Source organism: Gopherus flavomarginatus, chromosome 1, assembly GCF_025201925.1.
Source record: "Gopherus flavomarginatus isolate rGopFla2 chromosome 1, rGopFla2.mat.asm, whole genome shotgun sequence".
Taxonomy (NCBI): domain Eukaryota; kingdom Metazoa; phylum Chordata; order Testudines; family Testudinidae; genus Gopherus; species Gopherus flavomarginatus.
This window is the reverse complement of record NC_066617.1, coordinates 309,222,829-309,241,851: the sequence shown is the minus strand read 5'-3', so window position 1 is coordinate 309,241,851 and position 19,023 is coordinate 309,222,829. Positions and strand designations below refer to the sequence as shown.

The 19,023-nt window shown below is 38.2% G+C and overlaps 1 protein-coding gene across 9 annotated transcripts in view; it reads right to left on the bottom strand.

Moving 5' to 3' along the window:
- AKAP11 (A-kinase anchoring protein 11) overlaps positions 1-19,023 on the bottom strand; it is a 61,178-nt gene that overhangs the window by 24,407 nt on the left and 17,748 nt on the right. For 8 of the 9 annotated variants that reach the window (XR_007773514.1, XM_050946739.1, XM_050946753.1 and 5 more), the window contains exons 4-8: positions 13,186-13,233; positions 10,638-10,772; positions 8,612-8,876; positions 3,326-7,997; positions 221-376 (exon numbers count right to left, since the gene is read on the bottom strand). Coding sequence is in view for 7 of the 9 variants with exons in the window: in XM_050946739.1 (XP_050802696.1) it covers positions 221-376; positions 3,326-7,997; positions 8,612-8,876; positions 10,638-10,772; positions 13,186-13,233 (5,276 nt within the window). In the remaining 2 variants the exon portion in view is untranslated. Of the gene's footprint in view, positions 1-220; positions 377-2,495; positions 2,575-3,325; positions 7,998-8,611; positions 8,877-10,637; positions 10,773-13,185; positions 13,234-19,023 lie in introns of those variants that run through there. The other variant, XR_007773515.1, reaches the window with a different exon arrangement.

The following is a 19,023-nucleotide window of genomic DNA, read 5'->3' as shown; positions in this document are numbered from 1 at the left end:
AATATACAATTTGTATAGGTATGAATGTGAATTCACACTAGAAAAATCCCCTTCTGAAGGGCAACACTGATTTAAACATCATAATGCTGAAGCCAATTTTAGTGAAAAAGCATCATTCTGTTCAATAGAAAATAAAGTTTTCTGATGAAAGAGAGAAAGCTAAATCAGATAAACATACGCTGAGGTGATCGTGTAAGCAGATAAATGTGTTTACAGTTACCTGTCACTGAGGTGAAGGAAACTGCTGCTCTCGTCGGGATGTTCATCTTCAAAGCTTAGATTGGACCAGCTGCCAGTGCTATCATCACCAATACTGAGACTTATCTGCTGGCTAACAACAGATTCAGCTGAGTGAAATCCTTCTCTTCCCATAGAACTAAACCAAAATTAAGATGACAGCATTACTGGTGGTGTATTTCACATTGTTCTGCAAAAATTCACTTAGCCTAATTAGCAAAACAGGGAACATTTGTCAACTGATTCAATTATTCCCTTTTGTATTTACAGTTGTCAGAGACTATATATTCAAGCCTGGGAGCACCACTTAGGACCATCTTTCACTGGGAAAGTTGGGTAGTAGCATGGACACAAACCCGAATTTCAAAAACTAGCTTGCAGCATTCCAGCACTGCCACAGCCCTAGTTCCTGGGCAGTTCATTCTTGCAGACTTCACATTTATTACAGTGAGTACACCTACATAGGGAGGACCTGGCATCTTTGGACTTGCCAGTGTCACTCTGACCGATTCAGCTCCATCAAGGCTAATACAGTCACTGGCATTTCAAGCACTCTGTCATATAGAACTGCTCAAGGGTAGACAACATGATGCTTAAAACGCTGGTGGCCTCCTACAGCCCTCTCTGTATTAGAAAAAATGTCCTAGTGTAGACATAGGGTTAGTCTCCCTGTTTCAGAAAAAATAGGTATGTCCATTTATTTATAGACTTTTCTCCTCTGCACATGAAGCCTGAAAAATCTAGACTTCCAATACCTAGAACCAAATCAAGTGAGTAGGCTTAATTTGCATTAAAGGTATTTCTAAAACCCTTCATCAGGCCCATTCTGAAAGAAAACTCAAGTCATTCTGAAAAGTGGTTCAGTCTGAAAATTTTCCTGCCAAGTGCATATAAACTACTCTTAGGGACATATTGTGGCTACCCACATGCAGCTGTGCTATGGCTAGACCAGGGGTCGGCAACCTTTGGCAGGCGGCTCACCAGGGTGGGAAGCGGGGTGGGAAGGGTAGGAAGCGGTGGCCAGCACGTCTCTCGGCCCGTGCCGCTTCCCGTAGGCCCCACTGGCCTGGGACAGTGAACCACGGCCACTGGGAGCAGCCATCAGCCAAACCCGCGGACGTGGAAGGTAAACAAACCGGCCTGGTCCGGCCCGCCAGAGTTCTTACCCCTGCAGGCCACATGCCAAAGGTTGCCGACGCCTGAGGTAAAGTCTTATTTGCTCACCAGCCCTTCAAAGGAAACAGTCATAATACGGCTGCTGTGTTCACAAAGTACAAAGATTACTATGATTGTGCTACAGGCAACACTTCACATTTTAAATGGGGTATGTGGTTCTGAGGTGTTGCAAGAGTCCTTTTCCACAACATTAACTAATACCATTAGGTGAGTGCTATAAGGGGAAGGAGGGAAAAGGGAGAGACAGACACACACTTTTTATACTGTGTAGTAAGTACAAATGATGAATATGCTCCTCACAGCAACCTTTGACGTCTGTATATCTTATAGAGCCACAATGTCTCCCTCTGACATTACTGGTCTGGTGTATAGCTGCTTCCCCAATCCATTATTCCCTTGGGCTCTCAGCACCATAATTAAACTTGAAACTTTACATGAAGTTTTGATTAAAAAGCTGCATTTCTGAACCTCTTGCTGAAAAGTGACATTTCTGACATCAACAGTATAAGAACTCAACAGTACTTTATTTATAAGGCAAATTCTCATTTAATATTACAAGTACTCTGAATAAGGATTCCAAATAACATAAGTAAAAGGGCCAAGTAATATGAATTCTCAGCCTTCTATCTTTATATGCTACAGGGAACTTTCAGTGGAAGGTCTACACTAGAAGGCAATCAAAAAAGGAGAGGAAAAGTTCCTTGAGTTTTGGTAGCAGTTCAAGCTCTTCATGGCAGAGACCATCATTTATTATGTGTTTACACCCATCATAATTTTGCCTTGCAAAACTGGGAGTAGCCTGGTTGGAGCCATTACGCACCACCACAGTACATTAACACATCTAGGTATTTACATTATACATCACCAGACCACCTCAGAGTCAAGCAAATAAAACATAGTTTATTGCCAAACAGATCTCACTCCAAGGCCATGATGAGAGAAATACATTGTTATTAACTATTACTCAGTGAAAAACCATGCTGAAGAGATAGGTCTTGCACTTGGACATGAAAATGGTGTTATTTGAAGTCACTTTGATCTTTGTAAAATCTATTTTCATTAAGAACTAGATGTTAACGTACCTTCTCATTTACTAATTCAACTACATTCTGTTGCATCTTCTACCAAGATATTTAAAGGCATTCATTTCTTTCAATATACCTAAAAATATGGATTAGTTTAAGGACTTGTAATACATTAGTCTCTATCAACAATGTAGCAAGAGCCTGCAAACCAGTTTCTAGTCTGCTTTAATAATCCTTTATCAACTAAAATCATATAAAAATAAAACCATTCTTATTTAATATTTATTTCATATTTCTATTTTCAAATATACCCAATTTTTTTCTTCCAGAAATTAAGACAGTGTTAAAGTACAATTACAAATCAAAAGAGACTATGTAAACACCTACTTAATGTAATACACCTGCTCTTGGTGTACACTGCAAGTCACAGATTCTGTAAGTCAGTACTTTAGAGCTAATGCAGCTATAGATAGAATTGGATTATACTGTGGCTCACAGATCAACTGAATTGTCAACTAAATTCCAGTAATTTATATCACTGATAAAACAATCTGATCAGGATGTTAGAGAAAAAAATCACAGAATCCCATTTACCAGTGTCACCCATCAGAGCATAAATACATTCTAAAGTAGGCTAGAAATTAGTTTGCACTGATATTGAGCTCCTGTAGCTGACAAGACCATTATTATTAAAAAATTCCGAACAGTCTGGAGGCCACCAGCAGGAGGTTCCAAAATAAACTTTATAATTTAAAATTATATTTTCAGAATGTAATTGTGGCAAAAAGTGCTTCTGACCATTTAAATTTTCAGATTAATAAATTAAGCAAAGTGGGTGCCATTTTCTGGTAACAATAGCAAGAGAATAGGAGAGAATGTAATGTTACCTTATGTTAACAACCTGACCAATATTAGTCATAGCTGAAGTCATTATTTCTGTAGTAAGGCTTTCAGCAAAGCTGACTCCACCATGTCCAATACCACTATCAGCTGTCAGACTTGTGTTACTCAGCTCTCTCTCCGCTTTCTCAATAGCTGCACCAACCACCTTCTCAGAAAATACTGTCTTCTGTTCCATGTCAATGTGAATTTTGGGAATATCAAGGTGAAACATTCTTGATTTTTGACAGATACCATCTAACCCTGAATTGGGGATCTGCCTGATTCTAGGGAGGGGTTCTTGCCCAGGCAGGTGTGGAGATGAAATTCCAGTACAATACTGATATTCCTTCATACTACAGAATCTGCAGGCTGTTCCAGAAAATGGAGACAACTTTTCTGTGTAAGTGAATCTATCCCCATTTTTCCTGTTTTCAGCAGCTTGGAGAACAGCAGACTCCAAACTCATTTCTAAGGTGTCATCCACTACTTTTCTAGCATACTCTTCTATAGCTTGAATGATGCCTTCTCGATAGCCATATTCATTTAAACTGCCTGTACTATGATACAATTTATGTTTTTGTGAGAAAGGAAGAACTGTTTTAGAAAGTGTTGTTTTAAGGTAGTCCCCTGTGGCTTCATCAAATTTAGATTTTCTATACAGACAGGAATCTGTTAAGGATTTTGGCAAGCAAACTGCTGACATTTTCAGTTTTCTTCTGACATCACATGTTATACGATGAGCAAGGGATTCAGAAAAATGTAACAACTCTGTACCATCAGTTCTGTGTAAATTGTTTATTTCACAGGCTTGGCCTCCACACCTTTGAACACCACTTTTCATTTGCCATTTTGTATCCATATCTTTGTTCAATATCTTGAACAGCTCAAGCCTACCATTTACCTGTGTGTTCTGTACAGGAAACATTCTTCTGTTGTATGTCAGCTTGATTTTCCTGGCAGCTTGTTGTAGGCCTGATTTCATAGATCTATAAGCAAGTCTACTAGCATACTGATCCATTATTAACTCACTGTTGCCACCTTCCCTTTTCAGAACTCGAATGATGTGATCTGCATATTCATCGGTCACGCTTTCGCAGCTTGGATACCGGTAAGTCAGACCCGTTGTTCCTAAACCCTGAGGTAATGAAAGTACAGATGAATCTACCTCTCTGGACCACTGGTTTACTACCGGACACCACTTCTCTTTTGACCTACAGTCTCTATCATCTTTTCTGAGAGAAAGACAATCTACATGACAGTTAACCCGCTTCAACCTCAGCAGCTTGCAATGCCTTGATTTTATCATCTTCTTAGCCTCATTGATAACCTTTCCAGCCATATCACCAGCATAATTCCACAATGAATGTAAAGTTTCTTCTGGGATATTTATAAAGGCAGTATACCCACATATTTTGTTTTGTGCATTTAATTGGCAGTGTCTGTCAGCTTTTCTTTTAATTGTTTTATCATCTAAATGGGAAGCAGCCATTTCAGTTGCCACAGAAATGATATGACCAGCTAAACGATCAGCATACTGTACTGTTTTCTCTGAATGTTCAATTTTCTCCATAAGCATTTCAGAGTGTTCTTCGTCTTCACTACTTCCAACTTCTTCAGAAAGTGATCGCATGAGTTTCAGCATAAACTCTTCCTTTTCCAAGGAGTCATGTTCAGTTGCAGACAAGGCAGCAGCAGATGAGTTATAAGGTGTAGAAGGTGGTGTCGCAGGTGCAAACTCCTTTGCTAATTCTCCCTTGAGTTTCTTGGTAAGCTTCCTTAGGTTCCGTTCAGAACTAGTCTGAGATGGTACTAAAGGAGTTGGTGGTGGTGTATTAGGTACTGCACAGACATTTCCATCTCTGATGCTTGATTTATCTTCCATCTGCAAAGAATCTTCACAGCCAAACATCACCAAAGAAAGGTTACTTGCATGTAGAAAACAGCTCTCCTGCCCCAAAGCTGAAGGAGCTAGCGTTGTTTTTTGCATATCATATTTTTTCAATAGTTTACTTTGGGATTTTATCGAACTGCTTCCTGAATCAGTAAACTCTTCCACATTACACCTGGCGAGAGTCACAATAGGACAAGGAGGTGGAGTGCTTGAAGAAAACCTACGTACTTCATTTCCTTTACGTTCCTTAACACAATCTTTAGGTACTGAAAGTAAACACTGAGCAGAGTCAACTGACGTAACAAAAAAATTAGGTGGGTTATTCAGAGGCAGCTGCTGTGGTTCCACAATTATAGGAACAAATCTGTGTTTCTCGGATTCTTGTTTCTTTACTGCACTATGCAGTTCTTTTTTACAGTTATCTGTGTTCATCTGTAAGCGTCCATTACATTCCACAGTCTCATTTGTGTGGGAGAACATAGATTTAGTTTCACCTACAGACTGTTTTACAATATACTTGGCCAAGTGATCAGCAAAAGCATTCTTAGGAATATCTCCACCAACACACTGCCAACGAGCTGTTTTTCTAGTTACAAAATCTGTATATTCCTCCACTTTTTTGGTAACCCCGGATGAGGTTATTGCTTCATATGCTTCATTTACAATCATATCTACCATTGTTCCAGAGAAACTGTTGATGCTTGTTGGTCCAGTTGTTAAATCTGAAGTATTATGCACTTCAGGACTATTTCTTTGTTTGAAATCATTCTGGTTAAAAAAACATTGCGCACTACTTTCAGTACTTTCACAGTGATCTGCAGTCAGGTAAATATTTCTAAGAGAAGCCACTTCCGCTTCTCTCTTTTTTGTTGTAAAATATGGCTGTGCAGCGTTTTTGTACATTTTCAGACTGCCACCTGCTGTCGAACAAGTCCATACTTTTGCCTTATAAACATCAGATGAAGTCTGATGTTGACAAAGTGCTGTTCCAGCTAGGGGCACTGGTATTGAACTTACAACACCAGAAGTACAAAACAAGGCTTGCTGTACAGTATATTCTTTTCCAGTTTCTTGTACTGGGTTCAATGCTAAAAGTGCATTATCATGAAAATTAGGAAAAGCAGTGGTAGTCTGTGTTGACTGCAAAGTACTTTCTGCACTTACATATTTTATGTTGTCCATGGAAATACTAATTGCTGCTTGCGTTGTGAAGGTAACATCAACCTGTGATAATTCAATGAAAGCTTCCTGAATGACAGATTCAGACAAATCTTTGGCATATGATCTTACTACTTTGTCTTCATAATCAAAGGCCCAATCCCGCGCAGTTGTTGGTGTTGATGGATGTGAAAACTGGCAAACTTCCATGATTCCCTCAAAAATAAGTTCCTCAGTGAGGTCTGCTGCAAATCTTGCAACTGTGTTAGTAAATATTTGTTGCTTTACGTATCGCATTTCTTTTAAAGCACTTGTTATAGCTTCACTGACCAAAAAGCTTGCTAGCCCATTAATGGCACGTTCCTTCAGTGACAAGGCTCGCCGCCTTCCTATCTCATAAAAAGCCATTTGAAAGACTGAAGAAGTCAATCTAGCAGCCAAGTGACACAGTGCATTGGTGCATGAAGAAACTCCTTTTTGTAAGTCTTTAAATGCACTACCAAAACTTTTTTCAACCAGTTCTGTTGCAAATTTTTGTATGCTGTCCTTAATCATTTGTGATTTGTGTTTAGATTTAACTTTTTTAGCTGGCTCCTTGTCAGAAGTTTTCCTCTGGAGTTCTGCATTTTGACCTTTTTCCTCTTTTGAGACAATCCTATTAAGGCTGGAAATGTTTTCAGCATGTTTCTGTAGTGATGTAGACTGAGAAGGAAAAACAGAACCCAGTATTTCAAATGAAACATTGTTTGCATAATCTGAATATTCACTATAAAGTGTATCATGATTTTGATTAAGCCCATCTCCATTGATATCCACCCGACAAAGACATTCAGTTGAAGCACAGCTCCCTAGTGGGCTGAAAGCTGATGATCTTATAGGGCTGAACAAACCTCCATTGTCTTCTCCTGTTTTCACTGGCCGAGGGGAGTCTGGAACATCAAAGAGGCTGCTATAGGGCGATTCTGGTTTACGAGGAGTTGGCTTCCTTACATTGGCTGGAAGAGTGGGACGATCAAACTTGAATTTTTGAGGATTCATAGTAGTAGTTTTAGAATGCAATTGTTCAAGGGAAATCTCTCTCTTCTGGGGTGGATTACCAAGGATGGGATCCCTTATAAGTTTACAAGTACTTTCCAGAGTCTGTTCCAGTTCATCAAACTGATCAAAACTATCAAAAAATTCACTTACTTCTGAGTCTGAGTCCTCTATACCATCTTTCACTACTGGAATTTTTGGTAGCTGAAGTTTTGCCTTCAAGCTCTTCTGATACCCTTCTTCATCTAAGAAGATAACAGGGCTAGGGCTGGAGCAATCTGACTCAGATGATTCAGCAGGAGAAGAAGAAAACAATGTTTTATGCAAAACATTAACACGTTGGTCAGAGGAATTATATGGCTTGTAAAAACTCCTCTGTATCCAAGGATCAGAAATAGAGGTTGTGACTGAATTCTTTACAGATGAGGACAGTTCTTTAAGTCCCAAGATATTTATCAGAGAAGCAGAAGATTTGGCTGATGATTTTCGATGCCCAGAGCGCACAATGATCTTTGAGTCAATAGCTTCTAAACAATGAGCAGGGATGGTCTGTGAAGCAGCATCCCGGTGATTCTGAGTAGTATAGGTTGTGCCTAAAAAGAAAAAGAAAATACTTTAAAAACAAAAGAGACTAAAATAGCAAACTGGGTAATTGATTTTGATAGTAATATCTAGATTTGCAATTATTACAATAAGTTAGAGGGTCTTTTAAGACTAGAGAAAATTTTAAAGAATAAAGTATGCCATAAGCACTTTATTTTGCCAATAACAGTTCCCCTTCTACTGCAGGTCTTCTTCTCAGCATATGCGCAATGTGCCTCAGGTGGCGCATGGCCAGAATTCTTCACGGAATTTGGTCCACTGGTTGGGTCATTAGCTTCCCCAGCCCGGGCTGGGTACTGATGAGGAGTGTGGAGTTAATATGAATAAGAGCTCTCATCTTCATATCACAGATTCTACTTTTTCTGGATCTGATACTGAGTCAAAATCTTTGCTTTACGTCATATGCATGCTGCTGTGGAAAGAACGGCGAAATCTCAGATTATTTGTTTGTTTGTTTTTTAAAAAGGGGTCTTGTATGATGGTGATTAGCAAAAAATATTTGATATGGATTTCATGTAGTTTACCACAGCATGAAAATCCCTCTTTAGCCTAAATTGCAACAAATGAGCTCTGCAATCTATTTCAACAGGGCATGAAAACTAACCAGCATTTTGTATCTTTGAAGGTTCATCCTCATCTAAATGCTCAAAAGCAGTGACAAAATCATCCTCAATTGAAGACACTGACTGATTAGTGTCATCATCCTCTGCATGGGACATCTCTGTTTCATGTTTCTGTAATGAGTATACTTCCATTGTATATCTTACACCAGTAGCGTATTTGCTCAGTAAGGTAAATACAGAATCAACTTTGATCCTTGGGAACGAAGGAGACAATCTCATCACACAAAGCACTCCAGAAAGATGATTCTTGAGAAAGAAAAACAAGAAAACAAAAGAGTGTTCTCAATAACATACTTTCATCTATAATGTAAACTTGGAATCATTTAAAATGGCACGAACAACAAGAGCACAGGTCAAGGACATAAACTGTAGTGAAATTGTCGTTGAAGACATTTGTTAATATTACTGTAATTTAAAAGGTATAACAATAATTTAAGTCTTCATCGCATATTACAAACAAAACTCCATTTTATAGACGAGAATAGTGAGGTAAAGAGGTTAAGTGATTTATCCAATATCACTAGAGCCAAGTTTTGAGACGGTTTAGAGGCCACTCTGATCCTCCAAGTACATTCTGAATATAGGAGTCCTTTAGAATGAATAAATCGCTACACTAAACAAAAACAAAAAAAAACAAAAAAAAAACAAACAGAAAAAAAATGAAGAAAACCCTGCTGATTTGTTTTAAGTAGTTTTACTCCTGCAAGTAATACAATTACTTCATTATACATTATTAGTCAAGACAGTTTTAACAAATTCTAGCTATCTTCACTGATATTTGGAGAGGAAATGGGAAGTATCAAGTGTTGAGAGCACCTAACCTATCCTGTAACTTCTCTCCCCTGTTGTTTGGCAGAAGAACAACACTATATCTGAGAAGAGTTGAGAAGACTAAGGGCATATCTACACCACAAAATTTAGTCAACATAAGTAGACATACAGCCACCACAGTAATTAATTTGACTTTTAATGTCCACCCTATGCTCCTTCTGTCGGCGGTGTGCGTCCTCACTAGGAGGACATGGCCGTCGACCTAACTACATCGACTTAAACGCTATACTTCTCAGAGAAGGAGTTATTAAGTCAGCATAGTGGGTGACTTACACTGGCAGGAGCAACATTTTAGTGCAGACGCTTACAGAGTTAGGCTGATGAGATGCCTTATGTCAACCTAACTCTGTAGAGTAGACCTGGCCCCACTCAACCACCCTTCCAAATGGCAGTACAAAGGGACTATGGTGTGGGGAGCAGAGGTACGTGGATTACTGGATGAGCACATAGGCATTTTGCAGAGGGCAGCTGAGCATGCAGGTCAGCTGCTTTCACTGCATGCTCACTGTCAGGCAAGTCTGCTGATGCTCAACCATGTTCAACACAGCCAACTGTGGTTCACTTTGGGGACATCTTCAAATTTTTTTTTCCTTGGCCATCGAAGATTCAGACTTTTGAATGGTGAAGAGGAAGGGAGAAAGGGCCTCACGGGGACTTGTTCCTAGCACATGTTCCTGCACAATTTGCTGTTGCCTAGTTCAGTGCTTATGGTTTCCACAGCAGAGTATCTCCTCAGAACTAGGAAGGAGAGAGGAAAGTACCTAGGATAAAGTACCTTGCATTTCTTAATATTTCATAAATTGCAGCAGGAATCTCTGTATAATATTTATACCACTATTAATAATATTAAAAATATCATCAGACAAGGTGGTTGAGCTCTGTATAAACTCTATGTAAGCTCGAAGGCATATGTCTTTCACCAACAGAAGTTGGTCCAACAAAAGATACATTACTTCACTTACCTTGTGTCCCTAATATCCTGGGACTAACATAGCTACAACACTAAAAATATCAGAGCACTTATATAACACATACAGCTTCAAAACGCATTAATAAAGTAGCAATACCTGGCCAGGTTATTGCCAGAATTACTTTGTAACACACATCTGAAAGATGCAGAAACTGCAAAACACATTAATATTCCGTATACCTTACAAAAAGGATTAGGAATTTTACCTGATGTTTACAGACATCACTGATTTCCATGGGTTTATTTATATCCTTCAGGAAAATAACTTCATTTTCATTTAGACTACAGAAATGGAGTGATTTCAGAACCTCTGGGAGCTCTACAGAAACAGCAGCCAATTCCTAATTCAAACACAAATTCACACACTAAGTATAAAACTAATGTGTTAATAGTAAGGAAACTTTTCGATCTGGAGCAGTAGAAAATTAAATAAATATTGCCAGCCTTTAAGTCTGTCAAAATCATCACTCTTTCCCTTCAGTTTTCCAATTATATTCCCACACCAAATTGGAATCCTGCTTAAAGGGCTAGTAATTCAAATCTCAAAATACCTCTACCAGAAGAAATATAATATCACTGCTTCTCAAGACTCAGGGAAATTTTTTAAAGCACCAAGGAGAGACTTGGGAGTAGTAAAGGGCAACAGAACATCACAGCAGGTATGTAAAAACACAGAGGGAACACCTGCATGCAACTATTTCCATTGGGTAATCTCCACATGCTGTGGGTTCACCATTATCAGGTTTGTATCTGAGCAGAATATTTAAAAAAAATAATCAAGTCAGGCTTATGTTTAACTGGGATCTTGATCAACACAGAATTATGTTTACCTAAAATAAATATGAGTGTTTATTATATTATATTACTTACTTTTTATACAGCATAAACATTGAGAAATTTTTAAAATTATACTTAATTCAATATAAATTATTGAACACAGCGGACCCAGCTTTCTCTTAGGCCTGGTCCACACTATGCAGTTAAACCGATTTTAACAGCGTTAAATCGATTTAACGCTGTACCCGTCCACACTACAATGCACTTTATATCGATTTAAAGGGCTCTTTAAATCGATTTCTGTACTCCTCCCCAACGAGAGGAGTAACGCTAAAATCGATATTAACATATCGATTTAGGGTTAGTGTGGCCGCAAATCAAAGTTATTGTTATTGTTATTATTGGTTAGCTACCCACAGTGCAACGCTCCGGAAATCGATGCTAGCCTCGGACCATGGATGCACACCGCCGAATTAATGTGCCTAGTGTGGCCGCGTGCAATCGATTTTATAATATCTGTTTTATAAAACTGGTTTATGTTAATTCGAAATTACTCTGTAGTGTAGACGTACCCTTAGTAAACAGAATTATTTGTGCAACCTCAAGTAGAGAGCCCAGGGTTTGGACCTGTGTGCTTAGCAGAATATCTGTAAAGTGATTATTTTTACAGCACCCTTAGTGTACTTGGCACTGAATGCAAGTCTGAGCACAATTTAACTCACAGTATTTATCCTTTTGTTTTTACCTACCAATGGACCGTTAACTAGGAAAGCTGCTATATTTAATGACTAACACCTTCCACCATACACCTTGTGCTTTATATTAGCTGTGGAGAGGATAAGTCATTTTGGGGTTCATGACCTAATCAGAAAACCATAACAAAGAGGTTGCTAAGACATCTATTATTTTCCATTCCAAGAACACACACAAAAAGTAAAATGTCTAAAAGGTACAAGATAAGTTTAATGTCTCCTGATTTTCTTTTACACTTTATTGCACATGTTTAAATGCAAATACTGACACCCTGAAACCAAAATAATTTAAAAATTAACCACAATGTACTAATAAAATCAACAGCTCAGTGATGCTTCTAATATTTATTTCACACCACTCTACTTCAAATTACAAGTAAATCATATTTCTCACTTATTTGTAAAAATCTTAACTGCACAGTAGTCAAAAGTTCTACTTTGATATGACCTATACCATGCTGGGAAGGAGGAAAGCGTGAATTGCAAAGTAGTTTAATATATGACCTAGATCATCTGGAGAACTAGGAGAGAGAGAACTACAAAGTAGTTTAAGGGCTTGCCAACACAGAACGTGCACGCATTTAATGAAAGGTAAGTTGTTAAACAGATTTAGTGAAACTAGTACAAATTTTGTGCCTGGAGTTTCTTACATTGTTTTAAACTTGTCCGATATCATTTTAGCTTGTACCTATAGTTTACCAAGAGTGTTCACATACAAAGTAGCACTGATTTATCCTCACTTCTAAAGTTAAACCAGGCCTGACACTAAACACACACGAGAGAGGGTTAAATTCTTAATATTTTTTACAGTTGCATGAAATAGTCATCATACTTTTGTTACACTCTTGTTTTAAAAACAAGAACTGTTATTTAACTCTCTTAAGACTATCTTAAGATCTGGCCACGTGTATTTCAAAAAGCACAGACCCCAAGGCTGGCACTCAAGTTTAAAAAAAAAAAAAAAAAAAAAAAAAAGGAGGTTTTAAGATTTTCCAGGGTTCTATATTCCAAATGAATACAAAACACTGGAGGTCATACAAAAACAAAAAAACCCCAAAAAACTGTTAATTACAATGTTTAAAACAGACCATTTATTTTAAAAAGCATGTTCCATGGCATATTCTTGACATAAAAATAAGTATTAGGGTTCTCACACCAAAAACATGAAATATCTCAGTTATAACTCAAGTGCTGGAGACAAAGTCATTCTTTGTATATACATTACCTGCATATGAGCAGCATTTGTCTCTCCAGCAAAACCTAGAAATGTGATCTGTAAAACAAGCATATAAACAATTTGAAATACAAGATCCAGAAAGAGTCTCCTGGTTTTCTAATTATAGAGAAAGCTGCTTAGAACTGAAAAGTGTAGTGACTCTATTTAAAGTAAAGTTTCATATTGTTATCATCAAGATCCATTATGCCAGGAGAAATGGCCTTGCTAGGAAAATATGAATTGGTTCTGTTTTGCGTCAATAATTTAGGAGGAAAACCTAACAGTTTGTTTTGAATCATAAGATTAGAAAAAAAAGTCTCATCTAATGCTTTGTTCCAAGTGCTAAATAAAAATACTGTTTCAGGAAGGCTCTTGGTCAATCTCAATGGTCACTGATTCCCAAAGGAAAGAAACTTAGGTGCCTGAAAACCAGTCACAGCTGCAGGGTGTAAGCAATTGGTATAAAACATGTCCCAGTCTAGGAGTGGAAAAATCATGAGATTCCATCCCAAGATAAGTAAAAGTCAGAGAGTATGCACTCAGAGACCAGAAAGAGGATAGCTAGCCTGTAACCATACCACAATCTCAATCTTAATTCCATTTTAATATAGGTTTATTTTTTTGTTTGGGAATGCACTATACAGATTTCAATACAAGTGATGCTAAAATATTTACTAAAATAAGAGTCACACTGCAGTTTAATATTAAGGTCAAAGCTGTGATATAGGCATCTATTCTGCAAAAAGTCAAGATCTGCAGAATTTGATGTTATTTACCTTGGAAACCACTGCTCAGACTTCAAATATACCACCACCACCTCAGATATACTTTAATTACACAAAAACTAAGTCTAAAAATATTATTAAGGCTGTAAAGTCATGTAAACAAAAAAGTTAAGAAATGTCAAAATAACAGTTGTCTACACAAGCTTAATTTTGCCTCCTGGTGCATATTCATTAGGATATCTTTAATTACATGATCACATTCTATTTTAGCCACAGGACCAGGCCTCATTTAGTGCACAGGACAGTGCTCATTTAATTAGCAGCTATTTAATATTTTGTTTTAGTCTCATTGTTCTGTATTTACCACATATTATTACAAAACCTGCTCTGAAGTCAGAATTATTCATTTTCTCATGGGCTCCTCTCTGAGGTTCATCACTATAGTATCTCAGTGCTTCACAAACACTAATGAATTTAAGACACGCACAGTAAGATGAGGGAATATAACTATCCCCATTTTACAGATGGAAAAGGAGTCTCCAGGGTAGCATTCAACTGCTTTAGCCCAGAGACCATTCTTTCTCTTCCTGCAATCCCCTGCCTCATTCACTGCATGCTTTCCAACTTCTGGAACACATGAGACAGGAGTTCTATAGACAATAGCCTCCTTCACTGTACAATCTTGATTCATCCCCAGAACAGGTCCATCTTGTGCACTGAATGAGGCAAGCAAGGGTCCTGTGGAAAAAACAGTATGTAATTTAAAGATGGCACTGTAACACATAAGCACAAGGCAGCTGAATTAAGGCTGCACACACAAATTTAACTCTGGCATATCTAAGTTTGGACTGCTTGATTTTGCAATCTAATATTCCCATAATGTAGGGTGGGGGGGGTATATAATTTCCTAGGTTTTTTAAAAAGCTAACTAAAAGAAGCCCCCAGGAATTCCATCATGTGGCACTCATATTGGGTCCCACATAGGTCATCAGCAGAGCTGGAAAATTTAGATCCACCACACAAACCTCTATTACTTGAGGCAACTGATTTCAGTAGTAGGTTGTCATCCTCTGTGGATCAGCATTAGAGATGAGTCACACTTTGCCAGTAGGCTTCTCAGCTATTCAATGACAGCAGAACAATAGTGACACTCAGGAATTTGGGGTGTTATTACAGGCTCTGGAGGGAGTGTGCTTTAGGGGGCCCAGACTATTTTGCCCATCCCCCACAAGCTTATCCCCTTCTGCCTCATTCCCATCAACCTGTCCCAGACCCAGTCCTGTCTCTTCCTCATATTAGACTCCTGGTCCCAGTCTCCACTCCTCAGGCTTATCACCCCAGTCCCAATCTCCTTGCCTAGCCAGTCTCTCCAGGCTCACTGTTCAAGCCCCGATCTCCCCCACTCCCAGTCCCTCCCACTCCCCACGCCTATTCCTAATATCCTTGTTCAGAAAGTCCCAGTTCCGCTCTCTCCAAAATTTAATCTAGGAAAATATTAAAGTACTTACATAATAAACAAACTCAGCCTGGATGCTGAAAGCCAAGCTATTATTTTTCTGCTACATATCACTGGTAATAAAGATGCTGAAATTGGACCTTGGTTAATAATTATGTTGATAAGCAAGTCAAAAAGAATTCAACTCACTTTCAAATCTCACTTTCTAATAATTTCACTGGTTCTGCAGTGGTAATAAGAGTTAAAGCTAATAAAAGGTTGTCAGTAAGATAAGCAGACAGAATATATACAAAAAGCAGATCTGTTAAATGAGGTGCTATTTTCATAAAACACTGAAGTTGTTAATGCCTCTTCAATTCAGCCAGTATGCACAGATTTGTATTGCAATTGTTCTATCTCATTTACTCACAATATGATACTATATTAGAAGAAACTGCATTTATAAAACTCAAATAGTTTTGAATGAATGCAGTCTGGACTGAAAGGTTCGAAAGATACTTAAAAAAAAAAAAAGAATCCAACACAAGTTGTTTTTTAATTAAACTTATTCAGTATACTTTATGTTGAAATGCAACCACACAGGTGAAATAAACATTCTAATCACCCTGCTCATCAGGAAACCATAGAATGTAGGCCTGGAAATGACCTCAAGAAATCGTCTAATCTAACTCCTTACACTGAGGCAGGATTAAGTATATCTACATCATCCCTGTCAGGTGTTTGTTCTTTAAAACCTCCAACAACAGGAATTCCCTTGGAGGAATTCCACTATCCTTAAAACTAAAATATTTTTCCTAATAAAAAATAATATATAACAAATAGAAGAAAGCGGAAGTTGATAGTAATGAATATAGATCATACATCAGAGGGGTAGCCGTGTTAGTCTGGATCTGTAAAAGCAGCAAAGAATCCTGTGGCACCTTATAGACTAACAGAAGTTTTGGAGCATGAGCTTTCATGGGTCATGCATCTGACGAAGTGGGTATTCACCCACGAAAGCTCATGCTCCAAAACGTCTGTTAGTCTATAAGGTGCCACAAGATTTCTTGCTGCTTTTATAGATCATACAGAAGCTAAGAACTCTAGAAAAGGGCTAAGGGAAGCAAAGGGATACAGGAGAACTCTAAAGCCAGCAGAGTTAAGGACAATAAGGAACAAAAAGAATCCTGACAATAGTAGAATCAACTAATTTCTGATGTCTTTTTGGAAAACTGTTCTTGGGTTTTTACTCGAAGTGCAATTCTATTTTGACAAATGTATTAATTGGTTTGTGGGGTACTACATTTATTGTCTTCATGATTAAAAAAATCTGCTCAGTTTGCAAATACAGCAACTCCTCACTTAACGTTGTAGTTATGTTCCTGGAAAATGCGACTTTAAGTAAAATGATGTTAAGCGAATCCAATTTCCCCATAAGAATTAATGTAAATGAGGGGGCTAGGTTCCAGGGAAATTTGTTTCACTAGACAAAAGAATATATTATATATACACATACGCACACACATACACAGAGTATAAGTTTTAAACAAATAATTTAATACTGGTACACAGTGATGATTGTGAAGCCTGGGTAAGGTGAAGAAGTCAGAGGGTGGGATATTTTCCAGGGAACGCCTTGCTGCTAAATGAAATAGCAATTGACTGAGCCCTGAAGGGTTAACTCTCACAACACTCTACAAGGCAGCAGGAAAGGAGGGAGGGCAGACAGAAACACACACCCTGTGTGTGAGAGAAAAAATGCACACTTCCCCTTTAAGTAGCTGACCCCAGGCTTAAGTACACTGTCTTGTTAATTAAATCAGCTCCTGAGACCTGAGATAGCAGCTATGCCTAGGAGCTTCCTTTCTCCGTTGTGTCTCCCCTCTGCTCTATGGAAGATGGGGTAAACGGGGTGCAGGAGCAGGGGGAGGCAGAAACACCCTGACATTAGCCCCCCTTTTTCCTCTCCTCTCCACTACAGCAAGCAGGAGTCTCTGGGATCAGCACATGGCAGTGGGGGGAGGGACAGCTGCTGCACAGGGAACTTAGGGAAGTTGAGAGCTGATAGGGGGAGCTTTTAGGGGGGCTGCTGTCCATCCTGGTTCCAGCCACCCACCAGCTATCTGCAGGCTGCTCTTCCTGCAAGCAGTGGACAAAACAGGCGGCTGCCAAACGATGATGTTAGAAGGGAGCATTTCACAACTTTAAAGGAACATGTTCCCTAATTGATCAGCAACTTAACATCGAAACAAAGTTAACCGGGATGACATTAAGTGAGGAGTTTCTGTAAAAGTAGAAGGCTTTTCTAACTGCCCAAGCGCAAACTCATCCTAGGGCTCTGAAAATCAAGCTCGATACTTTTCTTCTCATATAGACCAGATTCTGCTATTAGTTACACCCGTGCAACTCCATGTTATTCAAATTATACCCTCATTTAAATCTGTGGAACATTTGTGTTAGACTTCAACGGGCTTGCATAATAGAGGCAAAAAATTGGTCCTTTAACAACTCTGTTGATAATATATGAGCCAGAAGAGAATCCATCTCCATCTCTCATAGCTGTATTACCCTTACAAAAACAGGACTAAACTTACACTGTCAGTAATGTCAGCAGATAGGACTATGAATGCACAAAGGGGAAACAGATTTACTGAGCAAGAATATGCCATTTTTACAAAAAGTCACTTTTCAGATGAGAACTAATATCTACGATGAATCCAATGTTTTCTCTGTTTTGGTTACAGACAAATTTAAATTTCACGAAGGCCACTATCATCTCTAATATGTCCTGCAAGATCTTGACAATGAGGTCACTCTCTTGTATCTTGTTAGATTTTGTTAGATACTCAGAAATCCCACCACTTATGTCCTGAGAAATTTAAAACCAAACTGGACAAAGTCCTTAAAAGTACACCTCTACCTCGATATAATGCTGTCCTCGGGAGCCAAAAATCTTACCGCGTTATAGGTGAAACCATGTTATATCGAACTTGCTTTGATCCATCGGAGTGCGCAGCCCTGCCCCCCTAGAGCACTGCTTTACTTTATTCGTGTTATATCTGGTCGCATTACATCGAGGTAGAAGTGTATGCTGTAAGGAGTATCTACCACTTTCAGTGGCCAATCACAGTATCACAAAACACAACTTGTTCAAATGCATTCATGATATGATCATTAATTACACAGTTTAATACTCTGTATGCTGTATTAACCATGACAGAATGTAGACTGAAATACTTTTTAATGTAAAGAAAGTTTACTATATCTTACATTAAAATAATCAAGACAACTTCAAGGTATAGTCAAGTTAAAAAGAAAGTCAACAATGTTTTAATCTATTTGATTTCTAAATAATATAATTTAGTTGTTCTAGTTAAAGAAATTAAACAGTATAATTTAAATTAACCTGGCCAGTTTAAAAAGTGTTTGAGACCAAACATAATCACTTTTGGTAAAACCAGAAATTAACATGCAGAAAAGCTGCATTACATTTCTTTGACATATCTGATGATTGGTCCTCATTAAGTTAATTCATAGTAGTATATGTAAACAATCCATTTTTGGATTAAATTAGATATTGCATCTTCTTTGCTTAGACTTTAGACTACATGATATTTCTCAAAAAGCAGGAACGTTTACTCTTTTGGTCAGCTCCACCATCCTTCACTCTTCTGGTGAACCTAAAAC